The sequence below is a fragment of the Myotis myotis genome, unplaced genomic scaffold, assembly GCF_014108235.1.
Source record: "Myotis myotis isolate mMyoMyo1 unplaced genomic scaffold, mMyoMyo1.p scaffold_m19_p_10, whole genome shotgun sequence".
Lineage (NCBI taxonomy): Eukaryota > Metazoa > Chordata > Mammalia > Chiroptera > Vespertilionidae > Myotis > Myotis myotis.
Genome location: NW_023416314.1, coordinates 56,233,145 through 56,255,042, shown reverse-complemented (window position 1 = coordinate 56,255,042; position 21,898 = coordinate 56,233,145). Strand labels below are relative to the sequence as shown.

The 21,898-nt window shown below is 38.2% G+C and overlaps 1 protein-coding gene across 2 annotated transcripts in view; it reads right to left on the bottom strand.

The window, feature by feature from the left end:
- Positions 1-860: 860 nt before the first annotated feature.
- The window catches only part of NELL1 (neural EGFL like 1), a 706,205-nt gene continuing 685,167 nt past the window's right edge, over positions 861-21,898 (bottom strand). For both annotated transcript variants that reach the window (XM_036325664.1, XM_036325665.1), the window contains 3 exons: positions 5,559-5,735; positions 3,198-3,422; positions 861-1,325 (listed from right to left, as the gene is read on the bottom strand). In XM_036325664.1, the coding sequence (XP_036181557.1) occupies positions 1,275-1,325; positions 3,198-3,422; positions 5,559-5,735 (453 nt within the window). In that variant the 3' untranslated portion in view covers positions 861-1,274. The remainder of the gene's footprint in view (positions 1,326-3,197; positions 3,423-5,558; positions 5,736-21,898) is intronic.

Here is a 21,898-nt window from a genome sequence, read left to right as displayed (position 1 = left end):
CTTGCTTGAAGTATCATTTTTCAGCAAATGTTTGTCTTTGGAGTTCAGACGAGTCTCCTACAGGTTTATATAGTTGTGTCTTACTTTTTAATCCAGCCCCACTATTCTGTGTTTTTGATTGGTGAGTTCTGTCCATGTAGCATGATAATTGAAATATGAGGACTTAACTACAGTCATTTTATCTTTCATTTTCTGGTTGCTGTGCTATGTATCTCCACTGGGTTTCCCCCATACTTGTGTGCTATTTTAGTTTGGCAGTTTTCTGTGACTTTTTCTTCTTTTCCTCTTTTTTCATGTTTTGCTTCACAGCTCTTAATTTTTGTTTTGTGGTTACCATGAGGTTTGCATAAAATGTCTCACACATACAACTGTCCTTTTTCTTCTGATTGCCTCTTATCCCTCTTATCTCCATTCATATGTACCCATTCCATCCTCTCCACATCTGTTTTTATGATTTTTTATGCAATAGTTATAATTATTTTAATTCCTTCTCTCCACCTTAAAGTTTATGTCATAAAAGTCCCTTGTAAGTTATCAAACATTATATAAAACTGATGCACACATACTTTCTCTTTCAATGCCAAAAAAATGCATTGCTGTTTCTAAACTGACTTAAGATTTTGTTTCACTTTATCTGGTAGAGGAAGTAGGAAGTTCTTTTTATATTAATTATTTAATTATGTGTGGTCTTTCTTTATTATAATTGCTTTCAGCTTGTTTTAGCTGAATGACAGTGCATCTAAGTGTGTTCAATAGTTTGAAATATTAGTAGGATGCAATTAGACTCTACATGCATATTTATCAATACATTTCACAGGGATCTCAATATGAAGTATGGAGTGGATGGGACAATTTCACAACAGGCAACTTTATTTGTAGAATTTGTTCCAAAAATTAAAAATAAATAAATAAATGGAGCAGAGTCTCTATTATGTTAGTACACAAAATAAACCAACAACAACAAAAAATACATCAACGTTTACCATGGGATCATTTAAATGTATTTGCAAATGATCTGATTAGGGAAACGTGATTTACAACACGGGCAACTTCTTTAACAACCATGGACTGAAATGCACTGTACTGTAGGTCACCTAGACTAGTTAGCAAGAATGAGCAAAGTGTCAGGTCCAAGAGGCAACCCCAAACACCTTCCTTAGATGGAGACTTTGGTAACTGTCTGTGGTAAAAATCACACCAACTCCCATTCTTCATCATGTTGGATGGGCATTTGTCCATTTTTCTCCCACGATGATGAGTCCATTTTAAATACCTCAGTTATTATGGAGACACTCCAAATCCACCGAACAGCAGACACTTCCATTCTGTGCAGCAAGACACAAGCATTAGCCAGTTGAGACACAGGGTATAAATAAATTAGCAGGATATACTTTTGTATTCAAAATAAGCATCTACATTTTGAGACAAACTCCATGAATGCTTTGGAAAAAATTACTATGGAAAGAGCAGGAAGGAAGAATGTCTGAGCTCAAAGCATATTTGGGACTTTCCCCCTTGTTTCCAAATTATTCACTGGACTTATTCCAAATGAGATTGTTTGCAAAAACAATTTTCTGAAAGGTAATAATTTACCATTAACAATGCTATCCAAAAGTACCTGAAGGGTTCCAGAAAGGTTGGCATATTAGGAAAAATAAACAGTCTCTCATGGTGACAATGAAAGGCAGAGTACATATTTAGGTATAAAACTGATAAAAAAAAATCATTAAAATCAGTTACATGTATTAATGTAAATATACCTTTACAACCGCTGTAAGTAAATCTCAGACCTAATCTCATAGAAATAATAATCTATAAAATAAAAGGGTAATATGCTAATTAGAGCGGACATCTTCTGGATGACCTTCCGGATGTCCAGCCTAACAAAGCTAGGCCTGGGTGAAGCTGCCCACCTGGGATCCTGGGCGCCAGTGCCTGAGGTGGCTGCAGCCCAGGAGAGGGACAAAAGTCACCTGCCCATGGTCCCCTGCAGCTGCGGCTGGCCTGGGCAAAGCTGGCCCAGGTCCCAGGTGCCTGCGGCTGGACAGAGGGAGGGAAGCCCTGGTCCCGGGTGCCTGCAGCTGGCCAGAGGAAAGAATCCTGGGTCCCAGGTGTGAGGCTGAGTCAGAGGCAGTTAGGGGTGATCAGGCCAGCAAGGGAGCAGTTAGGGGCAATCAGGCAGGCAGAGGTGGTTAGGGTGATCAGGCAGGCAGTTAGGAGCCAGCAGTCCTGGATTATGAGAGACATTCCCTGAGCAGCCCTGGATTGGAGAGGGTGCAGGCCGGGCTGAGGGACTCCACCCCCGCCCCATGCATAGATTTCGTGCACTGGGCCTCTACATAATAAATCTCCTGTCATTTTGTTTGCTGGGCCACAGGTACACATGGAACCATGGCCCTTTGGCTATATAAAGGTTGATGGGGCTGTACCTTAAGATGATATTTTCTGGAAAAAAGGGAAAAATAAATCCACATTTATAAGGCCATAAAAAAAACAAGCTGGGAACCTTCCACTGGTGCTGAGGCAGAACTTGATAAAAGCAAATTGACTAGTATTGTTAATAGGCTTAATCATGGGAATTTTAAACAGATGTTTTGGCAGCAATTGGACACTGCCTTACCCCCCCTTCGGGTCACAGCTCTTCAAGAGCTTTGGAGGGAGGAAGGAATGAGTGTTTAATTTTAAAGACATAGGAGGATACCTCTTGGGAACTCCTCCAAAGAGAGAAAAACAATTAAATCCTGCAGCAGAGGGTCACGTCCCAGCATTAAGCACCGTGATAATTAAACAAAGCAAACAACTTCAGAGAGTGCTTTTTTCCTAACTGTGACAGTTTCATGAAAGAGCTGGTAATATTTTCCAGGATGAAACGTCTTTTTTGTTCCATTCTTCCTTTTTAATATATAGGTCAAAATAGCTTAAGTCAGCCATCATTGGGACTAGTGTCAATTGTTAAAATTCTGTAATTTAAAGGCAAGGGAGAGGACTATTCTATTCCATGTTCATTTGGAATTTGCCTGAATACACAGTGCAGCTATGACCCATTCAGACATAGACCTCTTGTGAGAGGTCTATGCTACCTCTGTTTCCACCATGGCCCTTGGCACCTGTGCATTCAGAAACCTCAGGCTTTGACCTCCTGCGAGTGTTCTCTGGCAATTGTGGGAGGCATGGTTATCCCCAGGACATCCAGTTACCTTGCACTTGCAGGTTGTGCAGGGAGATCCAGCCATTGTCCATACTGAGCCGCTAAGCCTTGAAACGCCAGAGCTATCCAGGCAAGTTTTCCTGATGTCATAGGTGATGCTATCAGCCAGGCAGGGGTCACTGACGCAGCGAGGACAACACTCCCCTTCCAAGGTGGCTGAGTACTCACAGCTCAAAGTGGGGCATGCGAGTGGCCAGCAATCTACCTCCCCTTCCTGCAGAGAGAAAGCCAAATATGCCTCATCATTGTTCTTAGGCACAATTCTGTTGCTAACGTCCCAGAGAGGGAAAGAGGCACAATAATTCTCATCATTGTTCTCACTGAATGTTCCCACTTTAGCACCATTATGGGTACAATGTGCCTCTTCCAGGGGACTTTTGATGACCATCTATATTGCAGCCCCAGAAGAGTTAGGTCCCATGTCTGGGTCAATGGCAGCCTGTAATTATTTTGTATCATGATAATTATCATCATTAGCAATACAATTCCACAGTAAGTGTTGAGCTTTCAGGTTGTGGGCTTAGCTCAGTTTTGGTCAAATAAATGCTAATCAAATAAATGAATTGATGGTAAGGTACTGGCTAGTGTGTAAAGAGACATTCCTTTCTTTGACGGTCAAAGGGAAACCCAAAGCCTTGCAATATTTCAACCATGTTATAAACTGAGTTGTTAGTATCAAATTTAAAGTTAAGGTTGGGCAAATTCAGGTGAACCCTTTCACAATGGTTTTAAATGTGCCATGTAACTAGAGTGCTTCCTGTATTACACTTCAAATGGAGTGTTCACACGTCTCAGAATCTGGTCACTGGGGCTCCACTGGCCCATAGTAGAACCGTTTCTCTAGGTAGCTGCTGCTTCTGTTATCATGGCACTCATGTCTAATGACTTGGTCAGCTTCACAAGGCTATGGCCTTTGATTAGCCTCATGATGGACCGTGCTCACCATCCAGAGTCTGGCACAGGCAAACACTTCAATGAATATTTCTTAAATCTGAACCCACATTATTCTTCAGTAATTATTTGTTCAATAGCTTCAATTTTCCCCCTAAAATAGTAAACTTAGGGCTAGGGATGGAAGAGGAGACATTTCTGAAATTTTGCAAAAATTTCATGTCGAAAACTAGTACCAATTCTTCTGAATGCCTGATGATTGGCATCTTGAAAAGAAAATGGAATTTTCCAGACTGATTTGCAAGCTCGTTCTCTAGTTGTGTTGGGTTTGTTCCTGGATGCAAGTGTGAAAAAATGGCTATGGTTTGAATTTAGCTGAATTATACTCTTCAGTAGTAGGAATGATTAAGAAGGATGTGTTCTATTAAAATTATCTGTACATTCACCAGGAGATTTTAGACAACCCAATAGAAATTTGAAGCATAATTTCTTCAAATACTTGTTTCCATATAGTATCCATAGAGTGAATCAAATAATTAACTCTGGAACACAGCTAATAGTTTCCATTAAATTTGACTTAGTTACGACTTAGCTCCAATGGTTATGTATGACTCCACACAGAGGAAACATCATTACTTAGATAATAAAGTATCCCAACAGTCTTTACATTCTTGGAAATCTTTGTTTATAGTATAATTTAAAACAGAAATTAAGCATTTTCTCTGGACTATCTCAAATCTGATTATACCATTATTATCCCAATATTAAAATCCAAATTAGCATTTTTTTTTCTACATGAAGGTTTAGCATCTGAAACACATGTTTTCAAACTAGGAAATATGAACAATAGGAATTATTGTGCAGTAGGTACCTTCTATGTGACAAATATTATATCCCCCTTCACCTATTCTCTAATATTCATAACAGCCCTACAAAATAGGTAATGTTCCTCCATTTTCGTACATTGACATTTGTAAGAATTGATTAGTGAAATGCTAACACTTGCCCAAGTTAATCACACAGAGCTAGCACAAGGGAGAACCAGGGTTGGATTCTCAGCTTCATGACTCAATCCCTGACATTTATGTGCTCTCCCATATTGGAACTTTAATGGGTATGTCCCAAGAAATGAAAGATTTGGCTCTATAAGAATGATAAGTCAAGGTTTTGGAACGTTTTATCAAAAAGGGATTTTTCATGATATGGATTTGCTAAAAAGTAGCAGTTGTGGAGCTAACATAGTAACTTGGGTCAAATGTGTCCCATAATTATGGTTTTTTTTTTGTCTTGCACAGTGTTTAAATAGTGGAATCTGAGTGTCTTCAGGCAGAGCACGTACTCCTTAGTTAGCGACAGAACCCACAACTCCCTGCGCAGGATTGCTAACAGCAGGAAACTAAAGCCCACGGGCCACCCTCAAGAGGAACAGGCTAACCCCCTCGGAAGGAAGCCGACATACCAGGCACCGGCACTGCTGGCAGCTGTGCGTCCAGTTGTCTCCACTTCGATAGAGCTTGTGTCCATTTTGATCTAAACACTGACTCGTGACCCTGGTGTCACACTCCGGGCAACAGAAAAGGTCCACGCTTGGATTCTGGCAATCACAAGCTGTCCGTCGGCAGAATATCTTCCCGTCCTGTTTAGAAATGAGGTTAAGGAGGTGTCATCATGAGGGCTGCAGGATGAAAATCAAACCTCAGGCTTTAGAGAGCTCATAGGAAGCATTTCTTACAGTCACGGTGTGCCCCTGGCTGCCTCCTGATTTTCAAAACAGATGCACAGGTGCGTCTTTCATACACATGCCCTTTTCTTTCCCTGACTTTGCCTGCAAAGTGGCGCGAGTGAAAATGGAGACATTTGCAACTTTTTTCTAAAAAAAAGGTCAGTATATTTTTTGAAACCTTTTTCTAAGTGTTTTTTAGTAATCATATTTCTAGAAGTATCATTTCTAAGAACAGTTAGGAAAAAAAAAAGAGTTTCAAAAAAATAAACAGATAAGAACGCAAATATGAGCAAGAACTCATTTGAGTTCAAAATCATGATATTGTACTTTTCCCAGTTCATAATGATACTGACTAACACTTTCAAATGCATTCATCTAATTTTATCTCTGCCTCAACTCTGGGAGGAAGTCTGACCATCCCTTTTTGCAGGAGAAGCAACTGAGGCCCAGAGGGGTTAAATGTCATTCAGTATCACAGAGGTAGTGATTCTCTACGCAGCACCAGGTCTTCTGATTTCATAACAACCTCTCTTCTACAAGACAGTCTTTAGGTTATTGCCGGAGGCCATAATCGGGTGCCACCTTAATGCAGTTAGGTCCCCAAATTATAAACACAGTTAAATTTCTGCAGTAATAGCTCTGAAATTATAAAGGTACTTTATAATGATACTTTTAAAGAACTGAGAGTCAACAGCGCTCAAATATTAAGACTGAACAATTTTCAGCATATCTCTTTTATGTCTGTTGTTCATAGTAACTTTTCACCTCATACAAGGAAGCTAAAAATGTAAGGTGAGATCTGTGGTCAACCATTTATGATTATAACGGCTTTGCTGGGTGTTTTCAAAACCATAGAATCTCAGGGCCAAGGGTACCTTAAAGGACACATAATGAAACCTCTGACCTATCCTTTAATCCTTCCTAAGGCAAAAATATTCAAAAGTCATCAAGCCTGTGATTGAACCTCTCCAGTCTCCAGGAACTCACTGTTATGAAAGTCATTTAAAGTATATGTCTCTGTACATGTCCGAATGATAAAAATTGGACTTTTTGTTGCCTGTAATCATTGATCCTTGTTCATAGCCTTGGTAATCATAGAACTACCAACCCATCTGTTACATTTCAGCTCTTCTGTTTTTAAAAGAAAGCATTTATGTATCCACTGAATGATCTCATTTCTGGATTAAAGATCTCCAATGTTTTGACCAGTTCCCATAATTTTGAAATCAATTATAGTTGCCTTCTTCAACAATTTTGAGTATTTCCAATAATATTACTAATGTACCATTACTTATTTTGTAAGTAATGTATCAACACTTATTTTGTACCACACATCGTGCTATCTTTTCTATGCATTATCCCATTTAATCCTAATAATTAAATGTAATAATCCTAATAATTATGTAGAGTAGAAATTTATATCTCTATTTCTCAAAAAAAGTAGCTCAATTAGAGAACTAAAAAAAATTCTTCAGTAATGGTCTGACCAACACAGAGTGAAGTGGGATTCATGGTCCTCTTATTTTAAGTGCTGTACTTTCTTACTTACTCTGGTTTGTCACAGTGTTGACTTATATTGAGCTTAATGAAGACTGAAACCCCAGTAAGCCCTATCCCATCTTGCGCAGTTGGTTGTTTGGGGGCAGAATGTGTAAGACTTGATGTTTATCCATATTGTATTTCACCTTGTTAGATCCATTTCATCTCTGCTGCCTGTCACAATGATTTCTAAATGTTGTTTCTGTCATCCACCATATTTTGTCCTTCTTCACAGCTTAGTGACATCTGTAAACTTGATGGACCTTCCCTCAGGGTCTTCATTTACTTCATCAATAACAGTGTTGAATAAGACAGGACTTACTGATATAAGCTTACAGTCAACTAGAGTGGAAATCTTTACACTCTTTATGGAGAATGAAAAGGAAATATGCTAGCTACATATATAATAACTTAACAGGTTGAAAAATGCTCTCTCAAATTCTATGCACCGGATCTATTATATAAGAAATCGTAAGAAATAGGGAGTGACATCAGCATCACAGCAGAATGAGACTCCATTGTTCCTTCCCTTAAATTTACAATTTGGATAACTTTAACACAAACACACCCGAGAGCTCTATGCCTCAGGGAATCTAAAGATGGGTGTATTAGAACAGATGGAGGGCAGTGATGATGGCTACCATGGCTTCAGTGAGTGCAGTAGTGGGAGAGGAGTTGGCTACAGCCCTTACACTATGGTCTGGAGTGTAAAAAGGGCAGAAGCAGTTTCCATCTCCCTTCCTGTCCTCCTCATCATATAGAACTGGGTAAACATGGTTGGGAAGCTTTAAACAAAAAGGTGGAGACAAAAGCCATAACCCAAAGAGGGTAGAGCCACTAGATCGTGAACCTGCCTCTTCTTCCCCAAAGGCCTTGGCAAAGCCAAAAACAGCTGCAAAAGAAGGTAGCTCTGGGACTTAGCAAATCGGTTCTTCACCACCTTCCATATTCCCCCACCACAATGGTGGTGCCCCATAACTGAGTTGAGCTGGTCACAGACAGCACACAAACCATCAAGGTGAATATGAGGCACTCTTCTTAACCAAAGCAAAGCAGCTACACCAAGATCCAAGAAACACAAAAACGTGTGCTATAATAACACCCACTAAAAACCAATAAAGCACTCTCCTTACCAACCTGCTGAATTATTGAGCAAACCAGCATTTACACAAGAAAAGAGAGCACTACCTCCAAATGCACTGACAGTGAAGCAATCCATCAAATACCGAGAACAACCAAGGTTATACTGGAGTAATGTAAGAAAATAAAAAGTGTCTAGAAACCAAGCTCAGAGGCATGAGCTACTGTGGTTTAAATAACAGAGAACTCAAGATTGCAGTCACAAAGAAACTCAACGATATATGAGAAATGAAGGCTTTCCAGGTAAAAGAATTAGCCACTACAAGAACTCCATTACAAGATATGTTGAGAGGAGCTCTCTTACTAGAAACCAAAGACAAAATTATTGGAAACTGCAAATCTACTTCAAAATAAATTACTAAACAATTACAACATAAAGGTTAAAGTGGGAAAGAGCATTAAAAATGTAACTACAGTAATTTGATAATGAATACACAACATAAAAAGGGATAATTTGTGACAAAATCATCAAAGGGGTGGAGGAAAAGGACTGAGCAGGTACAGGTGATGAAGATACACAGCAATTAGAAGAAAAAGGATTATTGTATGTATGAGACATTTTACACAAACATAATGGCAACAAAACAAAATTCCAGAGCTAAGACACAAAACACACAGAAAAAATGAGAGAAAAACCATCAAATTACAATAGAAGACAGAATCACTAGAGAAAAAAAAATAGAGATACAGAGCAACCAGAAAACAAAACAAAAGATAAAATAGCTATAGTAAGTCCTCATATATCAACAATTATCCTAAATGTAAATGAACTAAGTTCATCAATCAAAAGGCACAGAACTAAGTTCATCTATCCAGAGGCACAGAGTAGCAAGATAGATTAAAAAAACAAGATCTAATTATGTCACCAACAGGACACTCATCTCAGCTCCAAAGACAAACATAGGTTCAACAAAGTGAAGTCATGGAAGATACTTTAAGCAAATAGCCTCCAGAGAAAAGTGGGTGTGGGGGTACTTAGACAAAGTAGATTTCAAGATACAAACAAAAAGTAACAAGAGACAAAAATAGGCAGTTTATAATGATAAAGATGACAATTCATCTAGATGACATAACATCAATATATTTGCACCCAACTTGGGAGTATCACAATATATTAAAAAAATTACTAAAGAGAGAAAGTGAAAAAAAACACACAATTATAGTAGAGGACCTGAATATCCCAATGACAGCAATGGATAGATCACCTAAAAGACAGTCATTAAGGAAATATTGATCTTACATGACATATTAGACCAAATTGACTTAATCGATACTTTTGCTGTTGATGTTAATACTCACCTGAGAATACTTTTTCCACTGATTTTTCTTTGGAAATGGTGGAAGGGAAGGGAAAGATAGAGACATAGACTGGTGGCCTCCATTTAGATAAGGAACAAGACAAGATGCCCACTCTTTCCACTGTTATTTATCATAGTGCTGGAAGTCCTAGCTAGAACAATCAGGCCACAGAAAGAAAGAAAAGGCACCCAAATTGGAAATGAATAAGTAAAACTGTCACTTTTTGCAGAAGATGCAACTATAAATATAGAATATTAAAAACTATTAGAATCTAATAAGTAGCTAATATGCAAAATATATAAAGAACACATACATTTCAACAATAAAATAAAACAATCCGATTAAAAAATAATTGTTTTATTTTGTTGTTGAGATGTATGAGTTCTTTATTATATATTTTCATTAACCAATGTCACTCTGTTAAATTTAAATTTTAAAAAAATGAAAAAAAATAAAAAATGAGCAAAGGACCCGAAGAGACAATTTTCTAAGGAGGACATACAGATGGCCAACAAATATATGAAAAGATGCTCAACCTAACTAATTATAAGGGAAATGCAAATCAAAACCATAATGAGATATCACCTGTCAGAATGGCTATCCTAAATAATAAAACCCTAATATGCAAATCAGCTGAACGGCAGAATGACTGTCGCTATTACACACACAAACCATCAGGGGCCAGATGCTCAATGCAGGAGCTGCCCCCTGGTGTTCAGTGCGCTTCCACAGGGGGAGCACTGCTCAGCCAGAAGCCTGGCTTATGGCTGGCGAGCGCAGTGGCAGTGGTGGGAGCCTCTCCAGCGTCTGCTGAAGGCAGGCGGTAAGGAGTGGGGTGTCCAGGACTACAAGAGCCCCGGACTGTGAGAGGGATGTCTGACTGCTGGCTTAGGCCCGATCCCTGGGGGTATCTGGCTTAAGCTGGCAGACGGACATCCCCCGAGGGGTCCCGGACTGAGAGAGGGCACAAACTGGGCTGAGGGACCCCACCTCCAGTGCACGAATTTCATGCACCAGGCCTCTAGTCTATATATATAAAAGCCTAAGTGACTGGATGACCAGCCAGTAGCTAGGACACACACTGACCACCAGGGGTCAGATGCTCAATGCAGGAACTGCCCCCTGGTGGTCAGTGTGCTCCGACAGCAGGAGTGCCACTCAGCTGACAGACGGGCGCCAGACGCCAGGCTGATGGCTGGCGAGCGCCGCTGCACACCCGATGAACAGGAGCAGTGCAGCACCCAGCCTGGGCTCAAGTTCCTCCCAGCTGCCTGCAAATTCGACACAGACAACGGGTTGGAGCCTGATGAAGTGGTGGGTAAGGCAGGGCTTGAAGGCCAGGCCAAGGGACCCCTAGTTATCAATAAGATAAGAAATGAGTGTTGGTGAGGATGTAGAGAAAAGGGAATCCTTGCACTGCACACTGCTGGTGGAAATGTAAATTGGTGTAGCCACTATGGAAAACAGTATGCTGGTTCCTCAAAAAATTAAGTATATTGCTACCATATTAACCAGCAAGCTCTCTTCTTGGCATCTATCTGAACAATTGGAAAACATCTGTTGTATATATATACTCCTATGTTCATTGCAGGTTTATTAACAATAGCCATGATATGGAAACAATTTCAGTGTCCTTTGATGGAGGGATGAATGAAGAAAAAAATGGTACATATATTCAATAAAATACTACTTAGACAGAAGAAAGAAGAAATATTGCCATGTGCGACAAAATAGATGGATCTTAGAGTATCATGGTAAGTGAAATAAGTCATATGGAAAAGAGCAAGAGCCATATTATTTCAGTCATATATGGTATATAAAACAAAAAGCCACAAAGGAACAAACAAAAAAACTTCATAGATACAGACAGCAATATGTTGATTACCTGAGAAGGGGGTAGGGGAAGGACAAAGCGGGTAAAGGGAGTTAAATACATGGTGACAGGAGACCAGACTTCAGTTGGTGAGCACACAATAGAATATACAGATGATATGTTATAAAGTTGTAAGCCTGAAATTTATGTAATGTTATTAATCAATGTTACTCCAATAAATTAAAATAAAAATGTCAAGAAATCATAATGTTCCAAAATATTACAGGATGCAAGATTTATACGTAAGTGGTAGAAAGATCATTCCATGATGTGACCACTGTCTGAGCACAGCCGGACCAGCCACCTGGATCCGGGCAGAATACAGATTGTTTCCCTTAAATCCCCACAAAGACAGCCTGATTGACCCCTCCCTGTGCCCCACAGGGTGCTGGTTCCTGCAACAGTCTTTTGCCTTACCCTGGGAAAGCATGGAAGGTGTTTTTCCTCTTATCTGAGGTGAGTGACACCCCAGTACCCCACCCATTCTGCCCTGTCCTCTTAGAACATTCTGCAGTGGTGCAGCTGATATCTATGTCATCTTGTCACCAAGCAAGATGAACTTATGTATATTCTCTTAAGAAACTTATAATGTAATGCTGGAGTTGACAGCCCCTTTCTGGTCTCTTGGCCCCTGGGAAACTTCACATAATAACATATATATATGCACATGCCTATATACACATATTCATGTATATGTGTTTGTGGAAAGAGAGCAAGAGACTCTAGTTAAGCAATCAGAATTCAGCTAGTCTGAACAAAGAAGTGTCTATCCTAGGGATCTCCCAATAGAATAATAGCTTATAGCTCATATACCATTATATTTAGCTCACTAATATATTTTGTTCATGTACCCATTGTCTAAATTACTCCCTAAGGGTTTACTTTAATCAACAGAAGCTAAGAAAAGCAATAATAGCTATGACATGATACGATGTGGTCAGCTCAGCGGGCACAATATTACTCTCCCTCAAATACAGAAGGACCAGGCTTCAGGACCCTGCATGGCTATATCCATGAGTACCAGGAACACAGAAATAGATTCTTTTAGAAGTGGCTGCTATACAATAGGCAATGAGACCCAATCAGAGTGTCAGGATTCTCCCAATGTGCAGACTAAAAGGATGAATAAGAATAAGCGAATAGCCTCCAGCTTAGTGTAAAATAAAGCAATTTCACATCTCATCAATTATGTGAAAATGCCAAATGGGCCCCTCTTGGTCTCTAACATGCTCAGAACAATGGCTATGTTCACTTTGGCTTTAAATTACAGGGTAACTGTCAAGAAAATCATTTTTAATAATGAAAATGTCACAGGTGACTTCATTAATTCAATGAGAAAGCCATTATAAAACCTCAGCTCACAGAGCACAATTGCACTAGAATCCAAATTTGGCAAGAGAATGGTTCCAACTGAGGGTGAGTAATTCTTCTTGCCATGATCCCTGGGGTCATTCTCAGAGCTTGACCTTTACCCCAGCTGGAGAGGCCAGAACAATCCCCACTTAAATGCCAAAGATGTATTTTCCAACCCTTCTACCATAGGATCTAAATGCATGTATGCAGTTTTATACTGAAAGTTCTGCTATAAACAACTAATAAGTATTGTAATATTTAAATTACTTCTGAATTTTAAAAAGCAGGAACACACACTTCCCTAGCAAATAAAAAACTAATTTATTCTTACTCTGTATCAGAAAATTACAGATTTTATTATGTAAATTACACATTTTATTACTGAATAGTCCACACATTGATACACTTACTTCAGATTGCATAATTATTACTAGTTTTCTTTCTGCCAGAATTTCAGAACTTTTAAATCCAGAAGGTGGACTTAGGTAAAATTATTTATGTAAATTGAATAATAATATAAAGCAGGGTTTGGCAAAGTTGCCACCCAGAGTCCAAATTTAGACAGTCACCTGATTCGATAATAAAGTTTTATTGGAACATAGCTTCCCTTATTCATTTACATACTGACTGTAGCTGCTTTCACATAACAATGTCAGAATTGAATATTTGAGACAGAAACCTTACAGTAAGCAAAGCTTATCTGGCCCTTCACAGAAAAAGTGATTTGACCCCTAATATAAAGTATACAATTAGGCATGGTACTATTGACACATCTGTTCTACCTCCTCAGATATAAATTTATTAAACTGTGATATCCAAATGATTTATAAAATATTAATTATTCCTTCAGGTTACTCCCACAAACTAATCTGTTAGTCCTCTTTAATTAGCTCATAGGGTTGAAAACCTTTAGCCATCATTTAATACAACTGTCTCACTCTAATGAAGAGGGAACCAGGCCCAGAGAGAGGAAATGACTGTCCCATGTAATAACAAAACAGGAACTAGATCCCAATCTGGAATTTTATAATAATGATTTTATATCATAAGGAGGCGAGAGGGTAGGAAAAAATGATTTCAGACAAACTGAGATAAGAAGGGTTCTTGGGGCTTGGTTCTCAAAGTGCAGTCCTCTGACCAGCACCATTAGAATCTCCCAGGAACTAGTCAGAAAAGCAAACTGTGCCCCAACCCAGACCTACTGAATCAAAGTGTCTGAGAGTAAGTCAGTGATCAATGTTTCACCAGCCCTCCAGGTCATTCTGGTAAGGGAAAGTTTGAGAATCACTGATGGAGAACCAAAGTGTCCAGTCAATTAGGGAATTAGCATGGTGTAACCCTCAAGCTCCTGCGATGAAAAGAAAGGATTTGAGACAGCACAGTAGGAAGATGGAGTTGGGGGAATAGACATGGAGACCCTGTTTCCTGACGAAACTAGAGTTTTAAGGGCAGAACTAAAATAGGCAATATGTTCATCTTTCAAAGAAAAGAAAATAATCTTAGAGCTCATACAGCCAACTTCTACCATCAAGAACACCCTAGCCAGGAAGGTATTGACAATGCTGCATGTTAGGCTTAGAGAACAAAGAAAAGCATTTTTCTTTTAATGAGTAGGTTGCAGGATTCCAGAAAACTAACCTCTACCATGGCCCCAGGCACAATCTGACTCATCCCTGTTCTTTACGCTATGAGTGTGGAGAATGGAAGGACTATATTACTCCGTGCAGACAGGGTTATTCTCTCCTTGCCTGAAGGAAGTGAAGGAGCCCTACCATGGCCATCTTCTTCAGTTGCAGGGCAAAGACTTATATGAGGGCAGGTGAAAGGCCAGCATTCTAGACAATCTTGTGTCAAAGGTCTTCCTCACTTTGCTTCCCCCCTTCTGTGTTGCCACAGCAATTTGGCCCTGACTTTATTATGATGTGATGGGTGAATGGTTATTTATGGTATGCATTTACCTACCTACCCATCTCTGGAATTCCCAGAAAAATTCAAGACCTGGTATTGCTCAGGTCTTCAGTATTATATTTTGTTTTGGGATGGGTGCTATTCACTTCTCTTTTTAATTAAAAAAAACACTGTACAAAGCACAGAAATGAAATCTGTTCTTAGTATATTGTTCTCTTTCTCCCACTGGATTTTCCAGTTACTAATGATAGCAGTGGGGAAAGGTGTAGGTGTGAGAGTAAATGTAGGTACTAGAATACCTAACATTTATCAAGTGCATGCAAGCCTAAAGGGCAAACCCTGGTTCTTTCTCTTGTCTGTGGCACCTGAACTCTTTTCCCCCAGGAAAAGGGCAGCTAAGTCTCAGCAGTGCCACTCTGAAGCTTTCTCTGTGCTCACAGAATGAAGGCACACATCATGACAGAGGCTGAGTGTATGACATCATCATCCATCAGGACCCGTCATTTCATTTCTGCATTATATTTCATGTGACCTTACGTCTCTATCCATCTTTCAGGTTCTTTTCTTTCCTCTCCTGAGCCTTTACTTCAGCCTATGTGATATCTCTCCATTTAGATTTGATCTCTTTGGTGTTTCCCTCATTCTGTCAATCAGGCTTTGATTGGGCCATGCCAATCCTATATGAAAACACTCTCATGATCCTCTGCCTCCCATAGGATAAAGCCTAAATTCCATGGCCCAACACTGTCCTGCCAGCATTTATCTCCAGGCTCATCACCAATTATATCTTTCTCAGACTTTACTTACTCCTGATATTCTAATCTCATCATTCACTTCAGATTTCCCTTAGCACAACAGATATTGTTATGCTTTTGTATCTTTCTTCTTGCTGCTTTCTCTGTTTGAGATTCACTTTCCTACATCTCTAATTGGTTAAATTTCTTATGTGTTAAGGTCTTACTCAAAGGTCACCTTCTCTGTGAAGTCATTCCCTATTCCATTCTTCATCCTCCCAGAATAGAACCTACTTCCCCACCCTATGTTCCCACAGCAAACTGTTCATGACTTTACCATGGCACGACAGTTGGTTAATTGTGTTTCCATTTGACTAATCATCTCTGTGATCTCCAATATAAAAACACTGCATTTACCGGAATCTAATAAACCTGAGATCTCTCCATCTTCCCATGTGGAAAATAAAGATGTCTTCCTAAGGCCATGGATAAATTTTTGAATAAAAGAGCCACACATGGGTATCTATGAAAAGAAGTTGAACTGTAACTAAGATTTAAGAATCAAGCTCAGAGAAGGACTATTTTTCAATCTGGGTTTCTGTGGTATGGATAATGCTGGAGAAACATGGGTTCTAAACAATACAGCAATCATTCTGTGCCTAATCAATTACATGGCCAAAAGGTGCACAAAATCATTGTCCCTGCCAAGGAAGCACAAAGCATCTAAATAAAAGCCCAAATCCACTGTGTCAGCATACCTTTATCTTTGAACTCCATTCAGCATTGGACATATTTCAAGAACTTTTTTTCAATCAGTATGAAACACTAATCTGGTAATGTTGACTCTCAAGGGGAAAGTGGCCTTTGAAAAGAATGCTGACCCTGTTTTATTTGTTTTTTTTGTTTGTTTGTTTTTTAGTAAGCATTGACCCTGTGTTGGCTTGTGTGATTTGGTTTTACTTGAATTTGATACGATTAAAACGCCAGTATTTTATATCCCAACCTTGATTTTATTTCTTAGCCTCCAAAATAGTCAATTTGGCTGATTAAGTACTGGAGATTTTTTAAAATGTATTTAATTGATTTTTTTTACAGAGAGGAAGGGAGAGGGATAGAGAGTTAGAAACATCAATGAAAGAGAAACATTGATCAGCTGCCTTCTGCACACCCCCTATTGGGGATGTGCCTGCAACCAAGGTACATGCCCTTGACCGGAATCAAACCTGGGACCCTTCAGTCTGCAGGCCAATGCTCTATCCACTGAGCCAAACCGGTTAGGGCAATGGAGATTTTTTTTTCTTATCAAATTAGAATAGAACAGAACAACACCTACTACTTCCAGCAGAATACATATACTGCCTATGAGAGACCCACTTCAGATAAAAAGGAACACAGACTGAAAGTAAAAGGATGGAAAAAATCTTTTATGCAACTAGAAATGAAAACAAAATAAGCTGGTGTAGGGGTAGCAATACTTATGGGACAAAATAGACTTTTAAAAGGGGCTATAACAGACAAAGAATGGCATTTCATAATGATAAAGGGATCAAGCCAACAAAAGGATATAACTCCCATAAACATTTGCACACCCAATGTAGGAGCAGCTGAATATATAAAGCAAATATTGACAGACATAAAGGGAGAGATAGGCAGTAATAGAAATATACACTAGGGAACTTTAACATACCATAGTTATCAATGGATAGATCATCCAAACAGAAAATCAAGAAGAAAGCAGTAGCCTTATTGACACAAATAGAACCTATGCACATAATTGATATTTTTACATCACTTCACCCAAAAGAATACATTTTTTTCAAGCGCACATAGAACATTTTTCAGGTAAAACCACATGTTAGGCCACAAAACAAGTCTCAATAAATTTAAGAAGAATGAAGTCCTATCAAGCATCTTCTTTCATCACAATGGTATGAAATTAGAAATCAGTTCTAGGAAGAAAGCTGAAACACACACAAATATGTGAAGGCTAAATAAAATGCTACTAAATGTTGAATGGGTAAACAATGAGATTAAGGGAGAAATCAAAAGATATCTTGATACAAATGAAAATGAAAACAAAACCACCCCAAATATATAGGACACAGCAGAAGAAAGGGACATTTATAATAATACAGGCCTATCTCAAGAAACAAGAGAAATCTCTAATGTACATCTAAAGAACTATCAAAAATAAAAAAGAACAAACAAAGCCCAAAATGAGTAGAAAGAAGGAAGTAATAAAGATTGGCAAAATAAACAACAACAAACAAACCACAATAGAAATATTAATGAAACCATGAATTGGTTCTTTGAAAAGATAAAACTGATAAAACTTTAGTCAGATTCATCAAGAAAAAAAGAGAGAGGGCCAGAGTAAGTAAAATAAGAAATAAAAGATAAGTGACAACTATCACAACAGAAATGCAATGAATTATGAGGAAATACAAACAATTACTAGTATATGTCAACAAATTGGAAAACCTGGAAAAATTTATAAATTTCTAGAAACATACCAATCTTTCAAAGATGAATCAGGAAGAACAAAAATCTGAAGAGAATGATAACTTTAATAAAATTAAATCCGTAATAAAAAAAACTCCCAACAAATAAAAGATCCAGACCACATGGCTTCACAGGTGAATTTTACCAAACATTTAAAGAAGAATTAATACCTATTCTTCTAAAACTATTCCAAAAAATTGAGATGGAAGGAAAACTACTAAGCTCATTTTACAAAGCTAGCATTATACAGATTAAAACACACACACACACACACACACACACACACACACACACAAACAAACAAAAACAAACAAACAAAAAAAACACTACAAAAATTTTCAGAACAATGTCCATGATGAACATAGATGCAAAAATCCTCAACAAAATATTAGCAAATCAAATTCAACAATACATGAAAAAGATCATATACCGTGATCAAGTAGGACTTATTCCTGGGATGTCAGCCAGGATCAATATCTACAAATTGATTAACATGATACAACACATAAATAAAATGAAGGATAAATATCATATAATCCCATCCATAGATGCAGAATTTAACATTTGACAGAATCCAATACCGATTTATGATGAAAACTCTTAGGAAAGTGGGAATAAACAGAATATAACTCAATGTAATAAAGGCCATAAATGCCAAACACACAGCTAACATCATATTCAACAGTGGAAAGCCAAAAGCTTTTTCTTTAAAGCTAGGAACAAGAAAAGGGATATCTTTTATTTAACAAGATATTGGAAGTTCTAGCCATAGCAATCAAACAACAATAAAAATAAATAAGTAGCCGAAACCGGTTTGGCTCAGTGGATAGAGCGTCGGCCTGCGGACTGAAAGGTCCCAGGTTCGATTCCGGTCAAGGGCATGTACCTGGGTTGCGGGCATATCCCCAGTAGGAGATGTGCAGGAGGCAGCTGATCGATGTTTCTCTCTCATCGATGTTTCTAACTATATCTCTCCCTTCCTCTCTGTAAAAAAATCAATAAAATATATTTAAAAAAAAATAAAATAAAATAAATAAGTAATAGACATTCGAATTGAAAAGGAAAAAGTAAAACTGTCATTATTTGCAGATGACATGATATTATCTATAGAGAATCCCAAAGAATCCACACAAAGAAATATTAGAATAAATGAATTCAGTAAAATAGCAGGACACAAAATTAATATTTGGAAATCAGTTGCATTTATATGCACCAATAATCAACTATCAGAAAAAGACTTTAAGAAAACAATCCAATTTACAATTGTATCAAGAGAAATAAAATACCTAAGAATAAATTTAACCAAGGTGGTAAAAGACCTATACTTAGAAAATTATAAGACACTGAAGAAAGAAATTGTAAAAGAATAAAATAAGTGGAAGGGTATACTATGCTTATGGATAGGAAGAATTAAAATGTCTATACTTCCCAAAGCAATACTGATTCAATAAAATCCCTGTCAAAATACGAATGCCATTTTTCACAAAAGTGGAACAAATAATCCTAAAAATTATATGGAGCCATAAAAAAACCCAAATACTCAAAACAATCTTCAGAAAAAAGGACAAAGTTGGAGGTATCACACCACTTGATATTAAACTACTACAAGTCTGTAGTAGTCAAAACAGAACAGGAAAGGCATAAAAAAAATGACCCATGGGTCAATGCAGAATAGAGAAGGCAGAAAATAAACCCATGCCTATATGATCAATAAATCTATGAAAAAGGAAACAAGAATATACAATGGGGTAAAGCCAGTCTCTTCAATAAATGATACTGAGAAAATGCACAGATACATGCAAAATAATAAAAATAGATCACTTTCTTATACTGTATACAAGAATAAACTCAAAGTGGACCAAAGACTTAAATGTAAGGCTCAAAACCATAAAATTCCTAAAAGAGAACATTGGCAGTACACTCTTTGACATTGCTCTTAGCAATATTTTTTTTGGATATGTTTCCTTGGGCAAGGGAAACAAAAGGAAAATAAACAAATAGGACTATATGAAACTAAAAAGTTTTACACAGCCAAGGATTCCATCAAACAACCTACTTAATGGACAAAAATATTTGCCAATATTTGCCATTTGCAACATGGATGGACCTAGAGGGTATTGTACTATTAAATCAGACAGATAAAGACAAATAACATATTATTTTACTTATTGTGGAATAAAAAAACCAATATAAATAAACTAAAAACAGATGGTTGTCTGATAGGAGGGAATTTGGAGGATAGATGAAAAAGGAGAAGGGATTAAGAAATAGAAATTGCCAGTTATAAAGATAATCACAGGAATTTAAAGTACAGCACAGGGAGTATCCTATATAATAAAAGGGTAATATGCAAATAGACCAAATGGCAGAACAACCAATCAATCAAAGCTTGATATGCTAATGATATGCTAAGGCTGCTCAACCACTCGCTATGATGTGCACTGACTACTAAGGGGCAGATGCTCCGACCAGACCAGTAGGTTCGCTTGCTGCTGGTGTCTGGCCGATTAGAACTGAGCGAGATGGACTGGACACGTTCTGGAGCCCTCCTGCAGTCCCTTCCCAGCCCAATCGTGCACCGGTGGGGTCCCTCAGCCTGGCCTGTGCCCTCTCACAATCTGAGACCCCTCAGGAGATGTTGGAGAGCCAGTTTCAGCACATCTTGTAGGCCACTCCCCTTGGGAGGGTGCCAGACCTAGGGCTGGCAAGCACTGATGCAGGAGCATGAGCCGCTCCTAATTGATGGGACTGATTGGGCTTGAGCAGGTTTGAGCCCACAGCAGGTACAGTGGGGCCTGGATGAGCAGGTGAGGCAGGTAGGAGCTGCAGGCAGTATTGGACTGTGGGTTTCAGCCCGATCCCTGCAGGCCACTCAGAGGGACCCCACCCATGCATGAATTCGTGCATCAGGCCTCTAGTACTCAATAATAGTGTAATCACTATGTATGGTGTCAGATGAGTTCTAGACTTACCAGGGCAATCACTTCATAAGTTATATAAATGTTTATTCACTGTTATATACCTGAATCTAATATAGTATTGCATATAAACTGTAATTGAAAAACAATTTAAAAAATCATAATGGAACACCTTCAACTATAAATAATGAAAACAAACAAGAAGAGTCACAAATAAATTCTTTTTTGATGATTATTTATAGAATTTGATTTAAGGGTCTTTATTCAGCTCATTAAATAAGACTTTGTTTATCCTCCACAACCTCCTGAAAGATATACTATTAATGAATAATAAATCCAACTAGAAAGAAAAAATATGTATGAAAAGAAATCTGCCTAGTACTTTATAAAGGAGACAGTGGCGATGGGGCTGGCATTATATTAACAAATTAAGATTAAAAATACTGTGGCAACTTCAGTCTAATTCTCTTAAGACTTAAAAGGAACTCTACAAGTGAAAATTAGAATAAATCAACGTAGGCTGGTTGGGTTGTTAGCACAGTTAATGAAGCTTTGGAAAACTTTAAATGATTGATAAGTCCCATGCTTTATCATGGACTTAAATAAAACAAAAACTGAAAAAGAAATGTTGGTTTTACCCTAATCAAGATTCAACTAAAATGTTTTGCCGATTCCAGGGCCTGGGGATCTAGAGGGCATCAAATAAAGATGGGGTCAGGTTGTGATCATCCTCTACAGTTTAGAAAAACAATATTTTCTAGAATAGATCTAGTATAGGAAATTTTCTACATTTTGCTTGCAGGGAGACCT